This window comes from Arachis hypogaea, chromosome 6 (genome assembly GCF_003086295.3).
Source record: "Arachis hypogaea cultivar Tifrunner chromosome 6, arahy.Tifrunner.gnm2.J5K5, whole genome shotgun sequence".
NCBI lineage: Eukaryota > Viridiplantae > Streptophyta > Magnoliopsida > Fabales > Fabaceae > Arachis > Arachis hypogaea.
This window is the reverse complement of record NC_092041.1, coordinates 108,830,565-108,850,681: the sequence shown is the minus strand read 5'-3', so window position 1 is coordinate 108,850,681 and position 20,117 is coordinate 108,830,565. Positions and strand designations below refer to the sequence as shown.

Genomic DNA, 20,117 nt, shown 5'->3' with positions numbered 1-20,117 from the left:
TACAAATCTTAAGAACACTTTAGCTAAGTTCAATGAATCTTCAAAGAACTTAGATAAAATGTTGAAAAACCAAAAGCATGTTCATAATAAGGAAGGTTTAGGTTTTGAAAAAGGAAAATTTAAAAATGCTAAAACTCCTATTAGGCAACTGCAAGCCCAAAAGGCAAGCATGCCTAAAAAGAATGAAGCCTTTAAACATCCTCCTCAACATGCTTCATTTAGAAATTATAATCACAATGCATATAGATCAAAAGATGTTGCATTTAGGAAACAACCTAGGCAACCATTTAGAAACATGCATAGGATGCATAATCCAAATGTCATATGTCATTATTGTAATAAAGTAGGTCATATAGCACCCGTATGCTTTACTAGAATTAAACATATAAACTTTCGTAGTCAAGATACGAGATTGGCACCTTATGGGCATTATGCTCATACTAACCATCAAGGACCCAAATTCACTTGGGTACCTAAATCCCAATTTTAATTGTTTTGTAGGTACGTGTTGGAGCTAAGGATACAAATTGGTATGTTGATAGTGGATGCTCCAAACACATGACCGGCGATGAATCAAAGTTCACCGCAATAGAGCCTACAAACGGAGGAAACGTGATCTATGGAGACAACAACACCGGCAAAGTAATCGGCGTTGGAAAAGTTGGTAAAAATTCTTCTACCTCCATAGATAATGTTATACTTGTCAAAGGTCTCAAACATAATCTCATTAGTGTTAGCCAACTTTGTGACAAAGGAAACTTAGTCACCTTTGATTCAAAATGTTGTTTGATAAAAAGGCAAGACACTAATGAAATTGTGCTAATTGGGCACCGTGTTGACAATGTATACATGATTAATCTAAATGAAGTTTCCTCAAATGATGTGAAATGCCTTGTTAGTAAAAATGATGAAACTTGGTTATGGCATCGTAAAGTAGCTCATGCTAACATGGACCATCTTAGCAAGTTGGTCTCTAAAGAGTTAGTAATTGGCTTACCAAAGCTACGTTTTGAAAAAGACGTCCTTTGCGATGCATGTCAAAAGGGAAAACAAGTAAAGGCCTCTTTTAAATCCAAAAACATTGTTTCAACAACAAGGCCATTACAACTTTTGCACATGGATTTATTTGGTCCTTCTAGGACTATGAGCTTTGGTGGCAATTACTATGCTTTAGTTATTGTTGATGATTACTCTCGATTTACATGGACCTTGTTCCTAGCAAACAAGAGTGATGCATTTCGAGCATTCAAAAGATTAGCCAAAGTTATTCAAAATGAAAAGAATTTGCATATATCATCTATTAGAAGTGATCATGGTGGAGAATTTGAAAACAATCTTTTTGAAACTTTTTGTGAAGAAAATGGCATTGAGCATAATTTTTCCTCTCCTAGAACACCACAACAAAATGGTGTGGTTGAAAGGAAAAATCGTCATTTAAAAGAAATGGCGAGAACTATACTCAATGAGGCTAATATTCCTAAGTACTTTTGGGCGGATGCGGTTAGTACCGCGTGTTATGTTATGAATAGGATTATCATTCGACCTATTCTTAAGAAAACACCGTACGAATTGTACAAAGGAAGAAAGCCAAATATTTCCCACCTTCACGTCTTTGGTTGTAAATGCTTTATTCTAAATAATGGAAAAGATAACTTAGGCAAATTTGATGCTAAGGTTGATGAAGGAATCTTCTTAGGCTACTCTTTAACTAGCAAAGCTTTTAGAGTATATAATAAACGCATCATGACTATGGAAGAAAGTATTCATGTCGCTTTTGATGAAACTAACCGTTGTTGTGCTAGAAAAGATTTTGATGAAAATGTAGAAAACTTTGATTCACTAAATTTGAATGGTGAAGACAAAGAAAAAGATTTAAATGAAGCCTCTACAAGCTCAAAAAAGGTAGTGTTCAAGTTGAAGAAATTGAACCATCACAAGCACAAATAAATGCACTTCAAAAGGATTGGCGTACTTCAAAGGATCATCCTCTAGACAACGTCATTGGTGATGTTTCGAAAGGGGTAACAACTCGATCCACTTTTAGAAATTTATTTGCATATAGTGCTTTTGTTTCTCAAATTGAACCATCTACCATTGAGTCCGCAATTGATGATGAACATTGGGCTATGGCAATGCAAGAGGAGCTTAACCAATTCAAACGAAATGACGTTTGGGAATTGGTGCCTAAATCAAGTAATCAAACAATTGTAGGAACAAAATGGGTTTTTAGAAATAAACTCGATGAAAATGGTACAATTGTTAGAAACAAAGCTAGATTAGTAGCTAAAGGTTATAATCAAGAGGAAGGCATTGATTATGACGAAACTTATGCTCCCGTAGCTAGATTAGAAGCAATTAGGATGTTACTTGCTTTTGCATCCTCTTATAACTTCAAACTTTATCAAATGGATGTTAAGAGTGCCTTTCTTAATGGTTTCATTCAAGAAGAAGTATATGTTGAACAACCTCCCGGTTTTGAGGATTATGAAAATCCTAATCATGTTTTTAAACTCAAGAAAGCTCTTTATGGTCTTAAACAAGCTCCAAGAGCTTGGTATGAACGTTTGAGCAAGTTTTTAATAGAAAAGGGTTTTAGAAGAGGGAAGGTTGATACAACTTTATTTATCTTGATTGAAAACAAAAATATCCTTTTGGTACAAGTTTACGTCGATGACATAATATTTGGTTCAACTAACGAATCACTTTGCAAGTTTTTCTCAAACCTCATGCAAAGTGAATTTGAAATGTCCATGATGGGCGAACTCAACTTCTTCCTTGGTCTTCAAATCAAACAAGGAAAAGAAGGAACTTTCGTTAGCCAAACCAAATATTGCAAGGAATTGCTCAAAAGATTTGGAATGGACAATGCTAAGGCAATGGACACACCAATGAGCACTACTTGCTACCTTGACAAAGATGAACAAGGTAAAAGCATAGATGTAAAGAAGTATAGAGGCATGATAGGATCATTACTTTATCTAACGGCAAGTAGGCCAGATATCATGTTTAGTGTATGCATGTGTGCGAGATACCAAGCTAATCCTAAGGAATCTCACTTAAGTGCGGTGAAAAGGATTATGAAGTATCTCATAGGAACATTAAATGTTGGATTGTGGTATCCGAAAGGATCCACTTGTGATTTGATTGGTTATTCCGATTCCGATTTTGCCGGTTGCAAATTGGATAGGAAAAGCACTAGCGGCACTTGTCACTTGCTAGGAAACTCTCTTGTTTCATGGCATAGTAAGAAACAAGTAAGTGTAGCCTTGTCTACCGCCGAAGCCGAGTATGTAGCCGCCGGTAGTTGTTGCGCCCAAATTTTATGGATGAAACAACAACTTATGGACTATGGACTCATGCTTGATCACATTCCTATCAAATGTGATAATACTAGTGCAATAAATTTAACCAAGAATCTGGTTCAACATTCAAGAACCAAGCATATTGAGATTAGACATCACTTCATAAGAGACCATGTTCAAAAGGGTGATGTGGTTATTGAATTTGTCGAAACTAGTAAACAACTAGCGGACATCTTCACTAAACCTTTATGTAAAGAAAGTTTTTTTAACATCCGAAATGAACTTGGTATCTTGGATTCTAATCTAATATGATTTGTTTGAATTCATTGTATTTATATTGCTATTTTTGTATCTCTTACTAACTTAAGCATTGGAGATATCCAATTAGCCATTGTTTTGTAGGTTTATGAGTTGATGAATGAGTGATTAATCTTGAGGTAGATTGAAGAATTTGAAGATTATAAACAATGGAGGATCAACAAATTGAAGTTTATAATGGTTTAAGTGAGTATATACATGATGGAACTCAAAGGATTGAAGAAAGAACCACCAAAGGATACAAATTTGGTGATTTTGGGCAAAATGATGCACGTTGCATCGATGCAACCAAGCTTTGCATCGATGCAAAGCACACAACGTGCTATGTGCATCGATGCAAAGCCTATTGCATCGATGCAAACACGACCAAATTGCACAAAAACACGTGAATTTGGCATTTTTGAGCAACAAAACCCCACTTTTTCATCATCTTCAACCTCACAACTCATATCCCCACATTCAAACCTCCATAACCTCCAAAACAAGCTCACATATAGCTTCAAAACTTTGATACCCACTACAAACAAATTACATATTTGAAGTCCCCACATTCTCCTCTACAAAACCCATAAAACAAAATCATCCACAATGCCTAGAATCAAGAGAACCATCAAGAAGTCAAAAGGCTCTTCAAGTGTGGTTCCACCTCCAAATGATCATCCTTTGGCAAGGTACTTTGCTTCTAATGAAGATCTTCAATTCTATGAGGCAAGGCTCGCCGGAAGAAAGGAAATTCCTCCGAGGTATTTGGATCCGACCCTTCTTGTCAGTCATAAGTTTGATACTCTTAAGGGTATTCTAGTTCATCAAGGCCTCATGGATTTTGTTCAAATTAAGAGTAAATATTATCCGGATTTAGTTGCCATAGCCTATAGTACACTCATGATTGAGATTGATGAGGAAGATGAATCAAATTTCACATTATTCTTCAAGATAGGAAGAAAGGATTATAGGCTAGATGGTGATGAGTTAGCCACCATTTGGGAGTTGCCAAATCAAGGTGACTTTTTTCAAGGTGGTAAAACCCCAATTGATGAATGGGGTTATTCAAAGGACAATGCCATGCATTTGTTCAACCTTGTACAAGGAGCTCACTCCAAAATTAGTTGCAATTCAATGAGTGCGGAACATAGAACTTTGTTATATCTAGTCACCTATGTATTGCAACCTAGAATATCCGGGCATGCGAATGTAAATGATGAAGATTTGATTGTCATGTGGGCTATGATGAATGGGATTAAGATTAATTGGCCATACTTTATAGTACAACATATGATTAGGCTCAAGATGAAGGATAGGAATGGTGGATTAGGATTCCTTTGCCTATGGTCTAAAGTCTTTGATTATGTTGGTATTGATGTATCAAATGAGATTGCCAAGGAAGTACCACCTCAATCTTGTATCAACACTCATCTTCTCAACAAAATGGGAAGAAGAAATGTTGATGAACAAGGTCCTCAAGAGCAAGCTCCTCCACAAGCACCTCAAGCTCAAGAACCACCCTCCTTGGTTGATGTAATGAGAGAATTATAATCCATCAACCAAAACATCCAAAGGATTGAAGTAGAGCATGGTAGGCAACTTGAAGCACTTAATCGTCGTGTGTCTCGTGTAGATCATCGCACGGGTCGCTTGGATCGTCGTATTGATGACTTATATGAGCATTTCGGCATCCACCTACCGTATGAAGAGGATAATGATGATAATGAAGACCAAGATTGATTGTCTCCTCTTCATCAAGTCACTTTTTATTGCTTTATGTTTATTTGATTATATGAATTGTTAAACTAACTCCTAGTAAGCTAAGGATTTCTATTATGGTTTAAATACTTTGATATTTCCTTCATAATTTTGTTTAATGATTAATGCTTGTATGCTTATTTGGTGAATAACTCAAAATAGGCTACCCCTATTTTAAGTTAATGTGCATGCTTTGATATATTTCACTTCTTTAGGGGGAATTATGCATGCTTGTTATATATAAAAAGAGGAAATCAAATTCTTTTTGAAAGGGGGAATATCTCATCCTTGAGATTAATAGAGAATGAACTTAAAAAAATTCATTGTTTTATGCATGCTTCTATGACACATTTCAAACTCCTTTCTTTTTGATAATGTCAAAAGGGGGAAGAGAAGTTTGAGGATATTTGAAGTTTTGAACTTTTGAAAAAGAAGAAGTTTGAGGATTTGAAAAGAAGAAATAAGTTTGCGAAACAATGATTTCAAAAAGACTTCCGCTAAGCAAAAACTTTGATATCTAAATCGTTTTCTTTGATAAACGCCCTTTAAGGGAACAAATGCACATATTTAGGGGGAACTCCTGCAAAAATTTTTTTGTGAAGTCTTCTCCAAAGCTTTCTATAAAACAAAGTGCATTATTGTTGCTTTCAAAATCATTTATAAATGCATATCCTCAAAATTGGTTTGTCATTATCAAAAAGGGGGAAATTGTAAATCATGTTGCTTGTATGCGAAGTTTGTATTCGTATGTTTTGATGAATGACAAACCAACAAACGACATGAAAGACAAACCAACAAACAACTTGAATGAACAAGCATGTTGAAAGATCAACCAACATTCAACGTTGAGGAATGAAGAGTTGAAAGCAACACAACAACAACAAGAAACTCAAGTCCACAACATTTGAAGACAAGTATAGTGTCTTAGGACTTAGGTAACTTCTTGTTAAGAACCAATTGCTAAATCTCTCAACACACACTCACAAAATGTTTTGATGCACATCTTGCAATTCGATGCTAGCCAAATGGTTTAAAACTTGTTTTCAAAGGTACAAAAGCATAGGAATTGACTCCAACAAGTTTGAGATCAATCCTAAGTATTTTGAAGTGATTTTAAGCCATTCTTTAAGGTTTGCATCGATGCAAAGCATGCAACGACTTGTTGCATCGATGCAAAGATGTTTGCATCGATGCAACCTAGCTGAAAATTCAAATTTCAGCTTCAAAGACACATTTGCATTGATGTAAAGTGTTATTCATCGATGCAAATGATTCAAAAACATAAAAAACGGCTAGTTTTGACAAAAAGGCTCCATCCCACTAACTCCCCAACGTTTCTAAGGTTTGGGGAGTCTATACATAGATGGATTGAAGCCTTATTTCATATACTTGAGTATTTGCAAACTATCTTGTTCATATTCTTTCATTCTACACATTTTTTAAGGTGTTATAATACACAATTTGAGAGAGCAATATCAATTGGTTCAATAGTGCTAAACTTGTAATCATACACTGTTCTAGAGAGTACTCATTTCATCTCAACAATTCTTTGAGAATTGTTTTCTTGTACACTTTGTAAATTGGAGTGTGATCTCCAAGGTTGAGTCAAGAGTTATAAACACTATAGTCGGTGAGGATACCAAAGAGGTATACTAAGTACTCAAGGCAAATCTTAAGAGAAGGTATCTCTAAGTGGAGTAGGTTAGTATACGAGTGGTGATCATATACCGTGAGGTGTTAGAAACTAAGGACTCGGATTGTAAAAGGTTTTGCGCGAGCACCTTGAAGCTTGGCAATAGTGGAACTTCTCAATTGCGATTGAGAAAGAAAGTGGACGTAGGACAAGGATTGTGCCGAACCACTCTAAATAGCATTTGCATCTCTCCAAACTCATCTCTTCAATATTATTGTCTTTTACCTTTGAGCAAATAAATTGTGATCGAAAAGTAGCTTCGTAAGTACTTAAGGAGTAGCTTAAGTCTGATTGGTGAAAAGCTTGATCAATTTATTTGAGTTGGTGTCTATTGGAAAGTAAAAGCTCCTTATAAATGCTTAGCAATTGAGTTAAGCTCTTGGAAAAATACTAGTACAATAACACTTTTGTATATTGTCTTTAACTTTCGCAAAAAGATTCATTGTTGTTGCAATACTCAATTCACCCCCCCTCTTGAGTAATTGTGCATAGGTTCTACACTAGAACCACACCTTAAGCCTTAAAGGGAAGAAAATGGAGGTTTAGAAGTGGAAAATTGGTTTAAAACAGTCAAAACTGATTTTTGCAGCAGGCAACATCCACGCGTACGCGTAGGCCATGCGTACGCGTGAGTCATGCGTACACGTGAATATGTACACACGCGTACGCATGTTTCTCACGCAAGCGTCGCCAAAATTCTACGCCACGCGTACGTGTGAGTAGGCGTTTTCTTAAAAATGAGCAGAATGCTTCAGCATTCTGCAACCAACTTTGCCACCCTGCAACCTAGCTTTATACACCAAATTTGTAACGTCCATAACTTTCTCTACAAAATTTCATTTTCCACAAAGTGGATATCAATCAAAAGCTCTTTAAACCATCTTTTATTTGCAACAAATTACAACTCAAACCAGAATTTGTGGAGTAAATTATGGACCTCCAAAATTCACCCAAAATTATTTTTACTAAAACAGTTTCAAAACCTCATTTTCACCATATTCACAATTCCTTATCTATAAAACATACATTTGCTAACATATCCATTTCTACCTCATCAACAACCATTTCAAGCTATTTTAAACCAATCCAAAGAGCCATAATCTTAATTTGCATTCAGCATAATTCATATGTAAATATAAGAACAACCCTTCACAATTATCATTCCATTTATGCACTATCAACTTTTCACACACAATATTCTATTAACATATTACCAATCCATTAGTGCCATCATCAACCCTCACACATACATTAAACCACCAACTCATATAACAATTTTTCAATAACAACACCAACCGTAATCATCAATCTATATCAAACACAACCTATTATAAGCAAGCCCAACAATATGAAATTAATAACATCACCATCCCAATTTATGTTCATCAACATTTATACCAACAACAACACAAAGCTACTCATTAAATGCCATTAACAAATTCAACTTATTCTATAGTTCTTCTAACCTAAGTTTTCGCAACACCGTAAATATTAAACGTGCGAAACTTAAACCATACCTTAGCCAATCACTTAATTCACCTAAGGCAGCCTCTCAACACAAAATTACAGCCCCTCCAAGCTCAATCAAACAGCCCCAAAGTAAGCCTTGGTCACCAACAAACCTCCAAGTAATCCCAAATCAATTTCAATGCATAACACCCACTTAACCTACACCTAGTACATATATATATGTTCCAAATCAGTTTTCTATCACAATTACAAGATTGAGCTAGGGTTAGGGTGTTCTTATCATACCCATATGCTCAATAGGTTGAGCCCACAAGTTCCGGAAGCTAACTTGAACCTAGAACATAGAAATTGGACAAGATTCACATAGGTTTCCAAGTTTACCAAAGAAAGAAGGATAGAGATTCTGAACTTAATAGGAGATTTATCAGTGGAATTGTTCGGATAGAAAGATAGAGCTCAACGCGCTGATCGCGTGGCCCCGAACGGTGCGGCGATCGGAACCCAGACGGAGGAGTTATGGTAGTGAGAAGGAAAGGTGAGGGTTAGGTTTCTTCTCCTCTCTCCCTTGCTGTTTGTTTCGTTGCTATGGTGAAATGGAGAAGATGAAGCTGCTGCTTGATTTATGTTATGGGTCCGGTTGAACCCACGGGTCCGGTTTGAGTTCCGATTCAACCGATTCGATTCTTTCGGTCTGATTTTAGGCTAAATTATCGAAATTGTTATCAAAATTCTCGTTTCGACGAGCTTTATCCTATTTTAATATTAGTTTTGTATTTATGTTTTTTTTAATTAAAATTTAATTTATTAATTAATAATTTACCAATTTTAGTAGGATTTACATGTTATAGTGCTATACAATTATATTAGACGATATAATTAAAAAGAAAAATATTGGGTAAAGGATAGGCTTTTAAATTTATATTGCAAGAAATAATCACTGCTTTTATTATACGTTGACTGACAAGTGGAATTTTTTTCATTTTCAGTAAATATTTTGACATAAATTTAACTATAAATCTTACCGATGTAAATTTTGGAAGAGTTTTAAATTGATTGCCTTTGAATATAATAAATTATTCTTGATGCTTAGTACTTAGATACTTTATATTATCAATGTTAATTTTTATATTCTAATAAGTAATTAATCAATATATCATAGGTTGGATGAATTATATGGATTAAAAATATTAAATTTACGGTGAGTTCTATTATGTAAAAAAAAGATTCTTTTTACACCTATAAAAAGATACATGTTAACACTAGAAGAGGATAAGGAACTATGTACGTAAAACTAGACAACATGTTCTATATATAAAGTTGGGTTCCACTAATCTATAAATTTATAGTTTGATTAGTCCTACAATAAAATATTTTATGTGTTAAGTAGATGCTGATCCATATTAATTATCATATTAATTATTCAATTGTATTTATCAATTTATTTATGCATTTTTTTCTTAATAGGTGTAAATATTTATTATATTTTTTTTAAGTCATAAAAAAAAGAGAAATATTTTAAAAAAGCCATTAAAAAAATACACATTCACATATATATTAGTTATTGAATAGTTCTTGTTAATTTTTATTAGGTCAAAATCACTTAAATATTTTTAACACTCAACATAAATATATCTTAAATTCAACAAAAATATGAAGTTTATACCTATTTGGCTATTTCTTTCACAAAATTAAAAATTAAAATTAAAAATTAAAAGTAACAAATACCTCCTAAGTAAGGAATAAAATAGGAACTTATCACAGTCATGTTTTCATGTACTTGTAGATAAACTTAAATCATCAAACATTAAAATTTAAATAACTTAATGCATTTAAATTATGTTTTTTTAAATATTAATGTCATGGGAATGTAAATTTTTTTTATTTTTTTTGTACATAATAAAATAAAAGTATGTATTTTCTGACATAGTCCTGCAAATATAGTGATGGACTCAAAAAATTTTAAGAGTAAAGGTAAAAATATATATATTAAAATAAATTTTGTTGAACATTATTAATTATATTAAAAATATAATAAAGATATAAAATTTAAAAAGAGTTAGTGAAGAACAGACATGTTTTAAGTTTAAATTTTAGAAATAAAAAATATTTTTTTATAAATCATATATAATAAATAGTATTTTAAATAATAAAAAATATTTTAAGTTTAAATTTTAGAAATAAAAAATATTTTTTTATAAATTATATATAATAAATAGTATTTTAAAAATGAAAGTGTTCACTAACTCTTTTTAAATTTTATATCTCTATTATATTTTTAATATAATTAACAAAGTTTAACAAAATTTATTTTAAGATATATATATAATTTTCTCTCGAACCATTTTCAAATCCTTGAATTGTTTATTTCTCTTGTCTTGAAATTTATTCTATGTTTTCTATATTTATCTTTTATTTTATATTACACACGTAGTTTTTTAGGGGACCTACACCCATTATGTGGCATAGGGGTTACATCCCGTATAAAATCTAAGAGTATGCCACTTCTACGAATAGCTCTTAATGCCGCATCTCTTCTGAGACTGGGACCCTTTATCATGACTCCTGTTCATTGCATGCCTTGATTTGCTACTATTCGAATAACATTTTCTGCTGCGGTTTTGTCTTCACTCTTAAAATTTTATAGGTCCGTCACTGTTTGCAAGATTATGACAGAAAATGCATACTTTTATTTTGTCATGTACAAAAAAAATTACATTCCCATGACATTCATATTTAAAAAATCATAGTTTAAATTTTGATGTTTGATGATTTAAATTTATCTATAAGTACATGAAAGTATGATTCTGATAAGTTCCTATTTTACTCTAGGGGTGTTCATGGATTGGATCCGATCCGCATATCCGCGGTATTTATCCGAATCCGATCCGAAAATTGTGGATATGGATCCGATCCGCAAGGCTTTTGGATCGGATCGGATCGGATCCGCACACTAATCGGATTGGATTGCGGATTTTGTGTTGGTATCCGCATATCCGTAAAAATAAAAAATAAATAAATAAATATTCTTTTTCTATTTTATTTCAACTAATAATTATTATATATGTTGTATTATTTTAATTTATTATTTAAAAAAAGTATGTTTAATATTATTTTAAGAGTAAACATATTTAAAAGAATAGAAAAAATGAATTTTATTGATTTTTTTTAATAAAAATAAACTTTTAAAAATATTTTTGTGTTTTGCGGATATATCCGATACCCGATCCGATCCGCAAATATGCGGATTGGATCGGATTGGATCCAACCTTAAAAATTGCGGATATTGGATCCAATCCGATCCGATGATTTTAGTGCAGATCGGATCAAAATTTTGGTCATATCCAATCCGATCCGATCCGCGGTTACCCCTAATTTATTCCTTGCTTAGGAGGCATTTGTTACTTTTAATTTTTAATTTTATGAAAGGAATAACCGAATAGGTATAAGCGTCATATTTTTGTTGAATTTAAGATATATTTATGTTGAATGTTGAAAATATTTAAGTGATTTTGACCTAATAAAAATTAACAGACTATTCAATAACTAATATGCATGTGAATGTACGTTGAACTTGTCGTATTATTTTTGTATTTTTTTAATGGCTTTTTCAAAATATTTTTTTTATGACTTAGAAAAGATATAATAAATATCTACACCTACTAAGAAAAAAATGTATAAATAAATTGATAAATACAATTAAATAATTAATATGATAATTAATATGGATCAACATCTACTTAGCATATAGAATATTTTATTATAAGACTAACTAAACTGCAAACCTATAGATTAGTGAGACTCAATTTTATAAAATATGTTGTCTAATTTTGCGTGAATAGTTTCTTACCCTCTTTTAATGTGGACATGTATCTTTCTATAAATATAGAAAAAATATTTTTTCTGCACGTTAGAATTCACCTAAATCTACATATCAATCTATATGTCATAGATTTGATATTTTTTAAAATAAACTAACCCATAATCTCGAACCAACATATACTTTTTTGATTTAGAATTAAGTCCATGAATTCATATGCTAACTCAAACTAATGAATACTCTATTCTTAGTGATGGATTTGTTTATTCAAATAATTAAAGCACATTTGGCTTGAAACAGTTGCAACATATTAAATCCCACTTAACACAAATATTTTTTTGGTTGGTCTCTTAACATAGATATAACACGAACTGATGATGCCATGAATGTCTAAATCAAAATTCAAGATGTAAGACTTATGAGTATTTAGTACTTTAAACTGATTCTTGTGAGATTTTCTAACAAAAAATTGTAATAACCGTAACATCGTATTTCTATACTTTAAATTGATGCTCGTGAGAAATGAGAATTATTTCTTGTTAATTTAATTTTATAATATTACTTTCCAAAATCAAAATTCATCATCACCTATTATATTACCATTTGAAAGCACAACAAATAATTTCAGTTTAAACTATTGATGTTACATATATTGAAATTATAACTCTTTTAAAATATTTACCACTAAAATTAGAACTTATATGATATCACAATTCTAATATAAAATAAAACACAAATAATTTAGTTTACATATTTAGTGTGAATGATTTATCAGTAACTAAAATTGAGCGTACATAAAATATTTTTTCAGTTCATTCCCTCAATAATAGGAACATGTTTTTCTTTCCCATTATAATAAAGAAAGAGAAAAATAAAAAATAAAAATATAATTAAATACAAGAGAAACTCCTCTAATTTAGGTGTTCTCTTGTCCCCTTCAAGCGCAAATAAACACACTTCTCCTTCTCTCTCTCCAGCCTTCCACTCAAAGCCACAACTTCTCACACTTCGTGCCTCAAACACGCTACACTCTCTCACTCATAACCATTTTCCTTATTTCCCCTTCTAACTAATCCAGAACATTATTAATTACTTTCCCAATCCAAACACACACACATACAGATACATATATATAGAGATACAAATTAAAACATTCAAAACAAAAAATGGAAACACCAAGTTTTTTTCAGAACAACTTCTGCTCTCAATTCACCTCTGACGATGGCGAGAACCACAATAACAATAACAACACTGCTGTAAGTACAGGAGACAATTTCATCGTGGAAGATCTCCTTGACTTTTCAAACGATGACGGTATCATTGCCAACAATAACGGTGTTGTTGCCACCTTGGACTCTGTCCCAGGAAACTCCGTTTCAGCCGATTCTTCTAATACTACCGTGGTTGAAAGCTGCAATTCCTCCTCCTTCTCTTTTTCTGGTTGCGACCCTGGTATGGTTGCGGACATCGGTAGTCGGAGTCTTGTGGATGGTCATTTCTCTGGTGAACTTTGTGTTGCGGTATATTATATATTTTAAATATATCTTAGTCATATATTATATAAATATAATTCTCTTCTTATGTAAAAGATGTTTTATATAGACAAAATATATATTTAATGTTAGGTAAAATGAAAAATTTTCATACTTATGAAATAAATTCAATTGAATTATGGTATAAAAGGTTATATATATAAACTTTAGTGTTTCATGAATGTTTTTTTTTTGAAATTGATGGTATTGTAATGAGAATTCTTTAGGTATTCTTTTAAAAGTAAATAAGAGATTTTACTCTATTTCATGTATAAAGATGTTTCAAATTAATAAATAAATACCTAATGTTACATTTTTTAGTTTTAAAATTTTAAATTTTAAAACTAAAAGTGGCATATAGATTCTTAATGTACTCACAAAATGAATGAAATAAAACAAAATTATCATTTTCTCTATTCAACATTGAATAATTTTTCTTGTAACATATTTATGATCATGTCTGTTTTTTGTTATTGTTGATATCATAGATCATTCTGAGAAAGTGCATGCATGTTTTAACATTGTGAAAGTTATAAAATTTGATTTCTTTTATTATTTGATTTCTTTTATTATTTGTCTGAAAAAAGTACTACTAAATATAGTGAGTTAAACTTTGCAGAGGATTGTTAACTATGTTTTTTTTATTTCTTTTGTACATGTGTTGAAGTTAAACTTTTTAGTTTTAGTTTTTATTAAATAAAGAACATTCGTGTTTGAATTTTCATCTTTTAAATTTTATCTTAGCTTATATATTACATTTTTTTCTTCTTCTCAATCTAAGTATCTCTTATATTTTTATTACAAAAATTTTATTAATTATTAAATCTAATTATTAAACGTAATATTTTTTCCAAGTATCTCTATCTCCTTTGTAAAGATATTCTATAAACACAAAATATCAAACTTTGTGCATCTGTATATATATATTTTTACATGTTTTATATTTTTTTAGTAGAATAATTAATGGCAACAAAATAATCAAATTTTTATGAACGCAAACAAAAAAATCCTTATATTTTTTTACCTTTATTTATATTTTAGTTATAAAGTTTATATGTGGGTGTGATTAAATTATTTATAAAGTTTAATTATACATATGATGTCCAACGTAGTACAAATGGTCACTTTTTATTAATTTATAATTATAATATTTAGTAGATAAAATAAAAAATATTATTATTAAAGAAATATTTTTTAATATTTATTTTTTAAAAAAATTAATTAGACAAATTAAAAGTATCAAATTTTATTTCATTATAAACTAATTTAAAAATTAGGAAAATAAATACACATTAAATAACATAAGCATTAGTAGTATGATCTATATCATTGTGTTTTCAACCAAAATAGAGAACTATACAATACAAAGAGAGGTGTATGTAAAATTTATCTGTAATCCTAATCATAGACATCTCTCTTACTTTTTTGTGTATAATTGTGAAGAATTATTATTAAAACAATACCAAACTAATACAATGTGTTTATGGTTTTAAAATTTAAAAGCAGTATGACGATTTGGCAGAGTTGGAATGGCTTTCCAATTTTGTGGAGGAATCCTTCTCCAGTGAGGATCTACAAAAGATGCAACTCATCTCAGGGATGAAGAGACCAAACGATGATGCTACATCGGAGGCCCGCAAGTTCCGCCCAGAACCCAATAGAAAAAGCCCAATATTCAACTCAGAAGTGTCAGTGCCAGCCAAGGCCCGTAGCAAGCGGTCTCGTGTGCCTCCATGCAATTGGACTTCACGCCTCCTTGTACTCTCTCCAACTCCAACTCCCACAACGTCATCATCATCAGAACCTGACGTCATGGTCCCTATTTCTACTCCAACTCCAGTGTCCTTCACTATTCCGGTCACTGGAAAAAAGCCTGCGAAGACGACAGGAAGAAAAAAGGAAGGTGGGGACTACGGTTCTGGTGATGGTCGCAAGTGCTTGCATTGTGCTACGGACAAGACACCGCAGTGGCGGACTGGGCCCATGGGCCCTAAAACGTTGTGCAATGCTTGTGGTGTGAGGTACAAGTCAGGCCGGCTTGTGCCGGAGTACAGGCCCGCGGCAAGCCCCACGTTTGTGTTAACTAAGCACTCTAACTCACATCGAAAGGTTTTGGAGTTGCGAAGACAAAAGGAGATGATGAGAGCACAACAACACCATCATCAACACCAACAACAGTTCATACAACATCATCATCATCACCAGAACATGATGTTTGATGTACCCACGAACGCTGATGATTACTTAATCCACCAACATGTTGGGCCCGATTTCAGGCAGTTGATTTAGGTGATTTGGTAGGGTAGAACCATAATGGAGGCTCAGGTAATTTAATTTGTAGTGGATCGGAGTAACGTATGTGAGGAGAGAATGTCACTCATTTTTTTTCCTTTCAATTTTGTTAGGGATAAGTTTTCTTCCCCACTTGAAATTTGAGTTCACATAGACTAGTTTAATTATGACCCTAAGGTTTGTTCAAGTTGTTATTGTTTAGGCCGTATTTGGCAAACTCCAATTATCAAAATTTCACCGAAGCAATTTTTTTTTGGTATTATCATTGCGGTTTTCTTATCAGAAATAATGTTTGTGTGACTTTTTTTTATGTATTCACTTAAAATTCATCACTTTCTTTTAAAATGATTACATGAAGAATTTTTTATTCTTACATAAAAAATGAGTCATTTATAATATTTTTTAATTTTAATTTGATTTTTATTATTATGTAATGATAAATATCAATAACTTAGAAAAAGAAGGTTGAATCTAGACTTCTTTTAATTTTGTTTACTTCTTCTTCAAATGGGATAAATTTTGTAGTATTTGTTGAATCACTTCAAATTGAAAAGTAAAAGTAAAAGATACTTTTAATTTATCTCTTGTCAATAGAGGAGATAAAATAGAATTGTGAGAAGGGATACATGCTATCAAGTGTTTCTGATTATGAAAAGTAAGAGATAATTTTATTTTGTCTCTTAGAAAAGAAAATCAGAATCAGAACATAGTGAGTGAAGTAACACAGTGATATATCCTGATTCAGCTACCTTATATAATGTAGCTTATATTCAGTCTCCATAATAATTATGATGAAATTTCACTATCTTTAATTAAGATTACATTTACCAATTTTCCTAGAATTCAACCCAATCTTACATAAGACAAACTCAGCTTCTACCCAAGTCAGATTTGACTAGGACCTCGTTCTAGATTTACAACCACTAAGTGCTAACCCAACTTAACAAAAGAATCCCCTCTAGATCATGATAACAAAACAAAATACATACAAAGTATTTCTGAAATAAATATTATTTGCCTTTTTTCCAAGTCTAACTCTCTCTGTTTTTTTTTTTACTAAATGACTTTTTTTTATATTTCTTACTGTAATGCCTTTTTCTATTGAAACAAAGAAAGATTAAACTGAGAAAAAAGAGAATATTCAATTGAGAACCATGAAAGAGAAGAAGGTATAGCTCTGTAAGCTATGAAAACCTAAATTTTGTGCTTTCACTTCTTACTCTAATCCTTGGCCATTTATCCCTTTAATAGAAGAGTAAAGCTTCTAAAACTTGAAACTAGTCTTCAGCAACTTTGTTTGAATTCTTCTTCTCCAATATCAGCAGCGGCGCAGAAGAGAAATAGAGTAGCAGCAGTGATTTAACAGTATATGCATCTATACCTTCCATCTTCTCTTACATCCTTTTTTATTTTGCTTCACAAATTTAAACCGTGTATCAAAACGTTGGCTCCAAATTTGTTTTTTGTCCATTTATCTGTTGTAAAGCTCTATAACCTTTATTTGAATCAGATTTTCTACTCTGTATATGCAAAAGGAGAATTTTTTTAACAATTTTCGATAAAACATAAACATAAAAAAGATTTCTTTTGATAAGCTTTTAGATGTGATCTTTACTTTTAATCTTAGCTTATTTGACTTTCTTTTCTTTCTTACTTAAATTTGGTAACCCATTTTTTTTTTTACTTTTGATTTGAGTCTTAATCTGTTTGTTTCTTTTTTGCTTTATTCTGAACTTTCATGTGGCTGAGAAAAAAGAGAGAAAAGAGACAAAAAAAAAATGTTGGTTCAGATGAAAATAAAAATGAAGTTCCATTACTTAGTCATCAAATAAGTAAATAGGTTTGGATCAACAGTTGGATCTAATGCATGCTTTTGGACTAGACTTATTTTTTTCTTTATTATTATTTTTTTTTTTGTTCTAAAGATCGGCAAGTTTCTTTTGTATTTGGCCTCAGGGTTTGCCTTTGTTTCAGATGAGAAAATATTCTCTTGAGTATATGTAGGCTTAAAGTTTGTTGTTTGGCTAGTTTGTTTTAGATTAATTTGTGACACAATTAAGCAAATTAATTTCATATATAATTTGACTTTTAATCTAATAGGGGTGTGTATGGTCTGACTCGGTCTGAAAATTCGGTTCGGTTCTAAACACTTTAGAGGCTAATTTGGCGTGATTTCACCGGATCTAGTGTCAGGTAAGAGTCTAAAACATAAATTCGGTCATTATTTCGAGTCGGGTCCGGGTCAAGGCTAACCTGTCTTCGCCCGATCCATATGCACCTTAAAGGAACTAAAAAAGATATATATGTTTTAAATTTATTTCAATATTATGTTATATTAATTATAAGTTTATTGTTTTATTTTTAATCACACTTGTTAAATTAGAAAATAGATCAAAGAAGCATCAAAATTAGAATTTATGGACAAATTCAAGTTCAAATATGGATATCAACTTTTCGATAACAAATTTCTTCTTTATAAGTAAATGCATCATAAATAAGTTTCTTTATAAATTATTATTAAAGCTTTAAAGACCCAATTTTCGCTCGGTTTGGACCCGGTATAATTGTGGCCCGAAAATATTTAAGTTTCATCGGGTTTAGAATCGGGTTAGGATATAAAAAATTGACCCGATGTATATTTAGAGCCGAATCTAAATCAAGACAAACCCAATTTCATCTGAGCTAGGAACATCCTAAAACCTTATATTGACTTTCAAAAATAAGACATTAAATTAGTTGAGGATTTATATATGGATTTAAAGTCTGTGATATCCAAACTTAGTGCCTCTCCTTCCTATCAATAGAATAAATTCCACTGATTCGTATAGGTTTTGATTGATTCATAAGCAATGGTGGTTGTTACATCCAAGTATGGGATCCTTCGATCAAAGTCTTCTCAACAGTGGTGGTAGAGTAGCATGAATTCTAACCTTGTACAAAAACCTATGGACTAAGAAACAAGATGAAATTTTATGGTTCAAACCCAGTGAATATACTTTTTTGTGGTGGAATATGATAGTTCATTCGATCTTTGAGTTAGTATAGACAATGTCACAATGACGAATTGAGATATGTCTCTTTTAATTAGTTAATCTAGAAATTGTTAAATATGGAATTATTCTTACATCAGAAGCATCAACAAAGTGCATGTATGAAAATGAGTATATATAGAGAGATTTTATTTGTGTTGCTTTGATTTGCCCTAGTTAGAAAATACTAATAAATTTGCGTATCTGATTTTTCTTTTTGTCTATATATCCTTCTATTATTATATCATTCTGAGATATATGTTTTGAAAAAATCTAGGTGGCAAACATTTTTTTATTTAGCTAATAAACTTATTTTAACCAACATGTCTATTTTTATAAGTGGGTTTAGGATTATAAAAAGAAAAGAAACCACAATGCGTCATAATAGTTAATTATCAATTTATCATATCATATCAATTAGTTTGTTGATATTAGCGTTAACTCATTACTTTATTTGTTGAGTTATTGTTGAAAAGAAGTCTAAGATTATTATAATATTCAGAGATTAATCTTAAAAAAATTAATAGTATAATTAAATTTCAAAAGTTAATTTAATACATAAGTTAAATCTCAAGAACAACTTTAAAAATTTAGTGATATAAATTGATAAAATGTAAAAAACTTAATATATTATTCACCAAGTATTATTCCTATCACTATTCTCTATTTATAATCCCACGAGTTTATTCTATCACAGCTGCATGTTTATTTGCATACTTGTTGATATTTATGACTCATGTTATATATTTAAATTCTTTTTTGGCAACTAAATCTAATTAAATTAATTTAAATTTAATAAAAATTAATTTTATCAATGAGAATATCAATACATGTTTCAACTACATGAATGTTTCTGTATTTTTTTTCTCTTTTTTTTTTCTTTTTTTTCGCATTTTTTCTCTTTCTTTTTTTACGTTATTTTTT

The 20,117-nt window shown here is 31.3% G+C and overlaps 1 protein-coding gene across 1 annotated transcript; it reads left to right on the top strand.

Moving 5' to 3' along the window:
- Positions 1-13,506: 13,506 nt before the first annotated feature.
- LOC112754150 (GATA transcription factor 9-like) lies at positions 13,507-16,161 on the top strand. The gene is made up of 2 exons (XM_025801731.2): positions 13,507-13,860; positions 15,379-16,161. The coding sequence occupies exons 1-2, from the start codon at positions 13,507-13,509 to the stop codon at positions 16,159-16,161; spliced, it is 1,137 nt and encodes a 378-aa protein (XP_025657516.1).
- Positions 16,162-20,117: the final 3,956 nt, after the last annotated feature.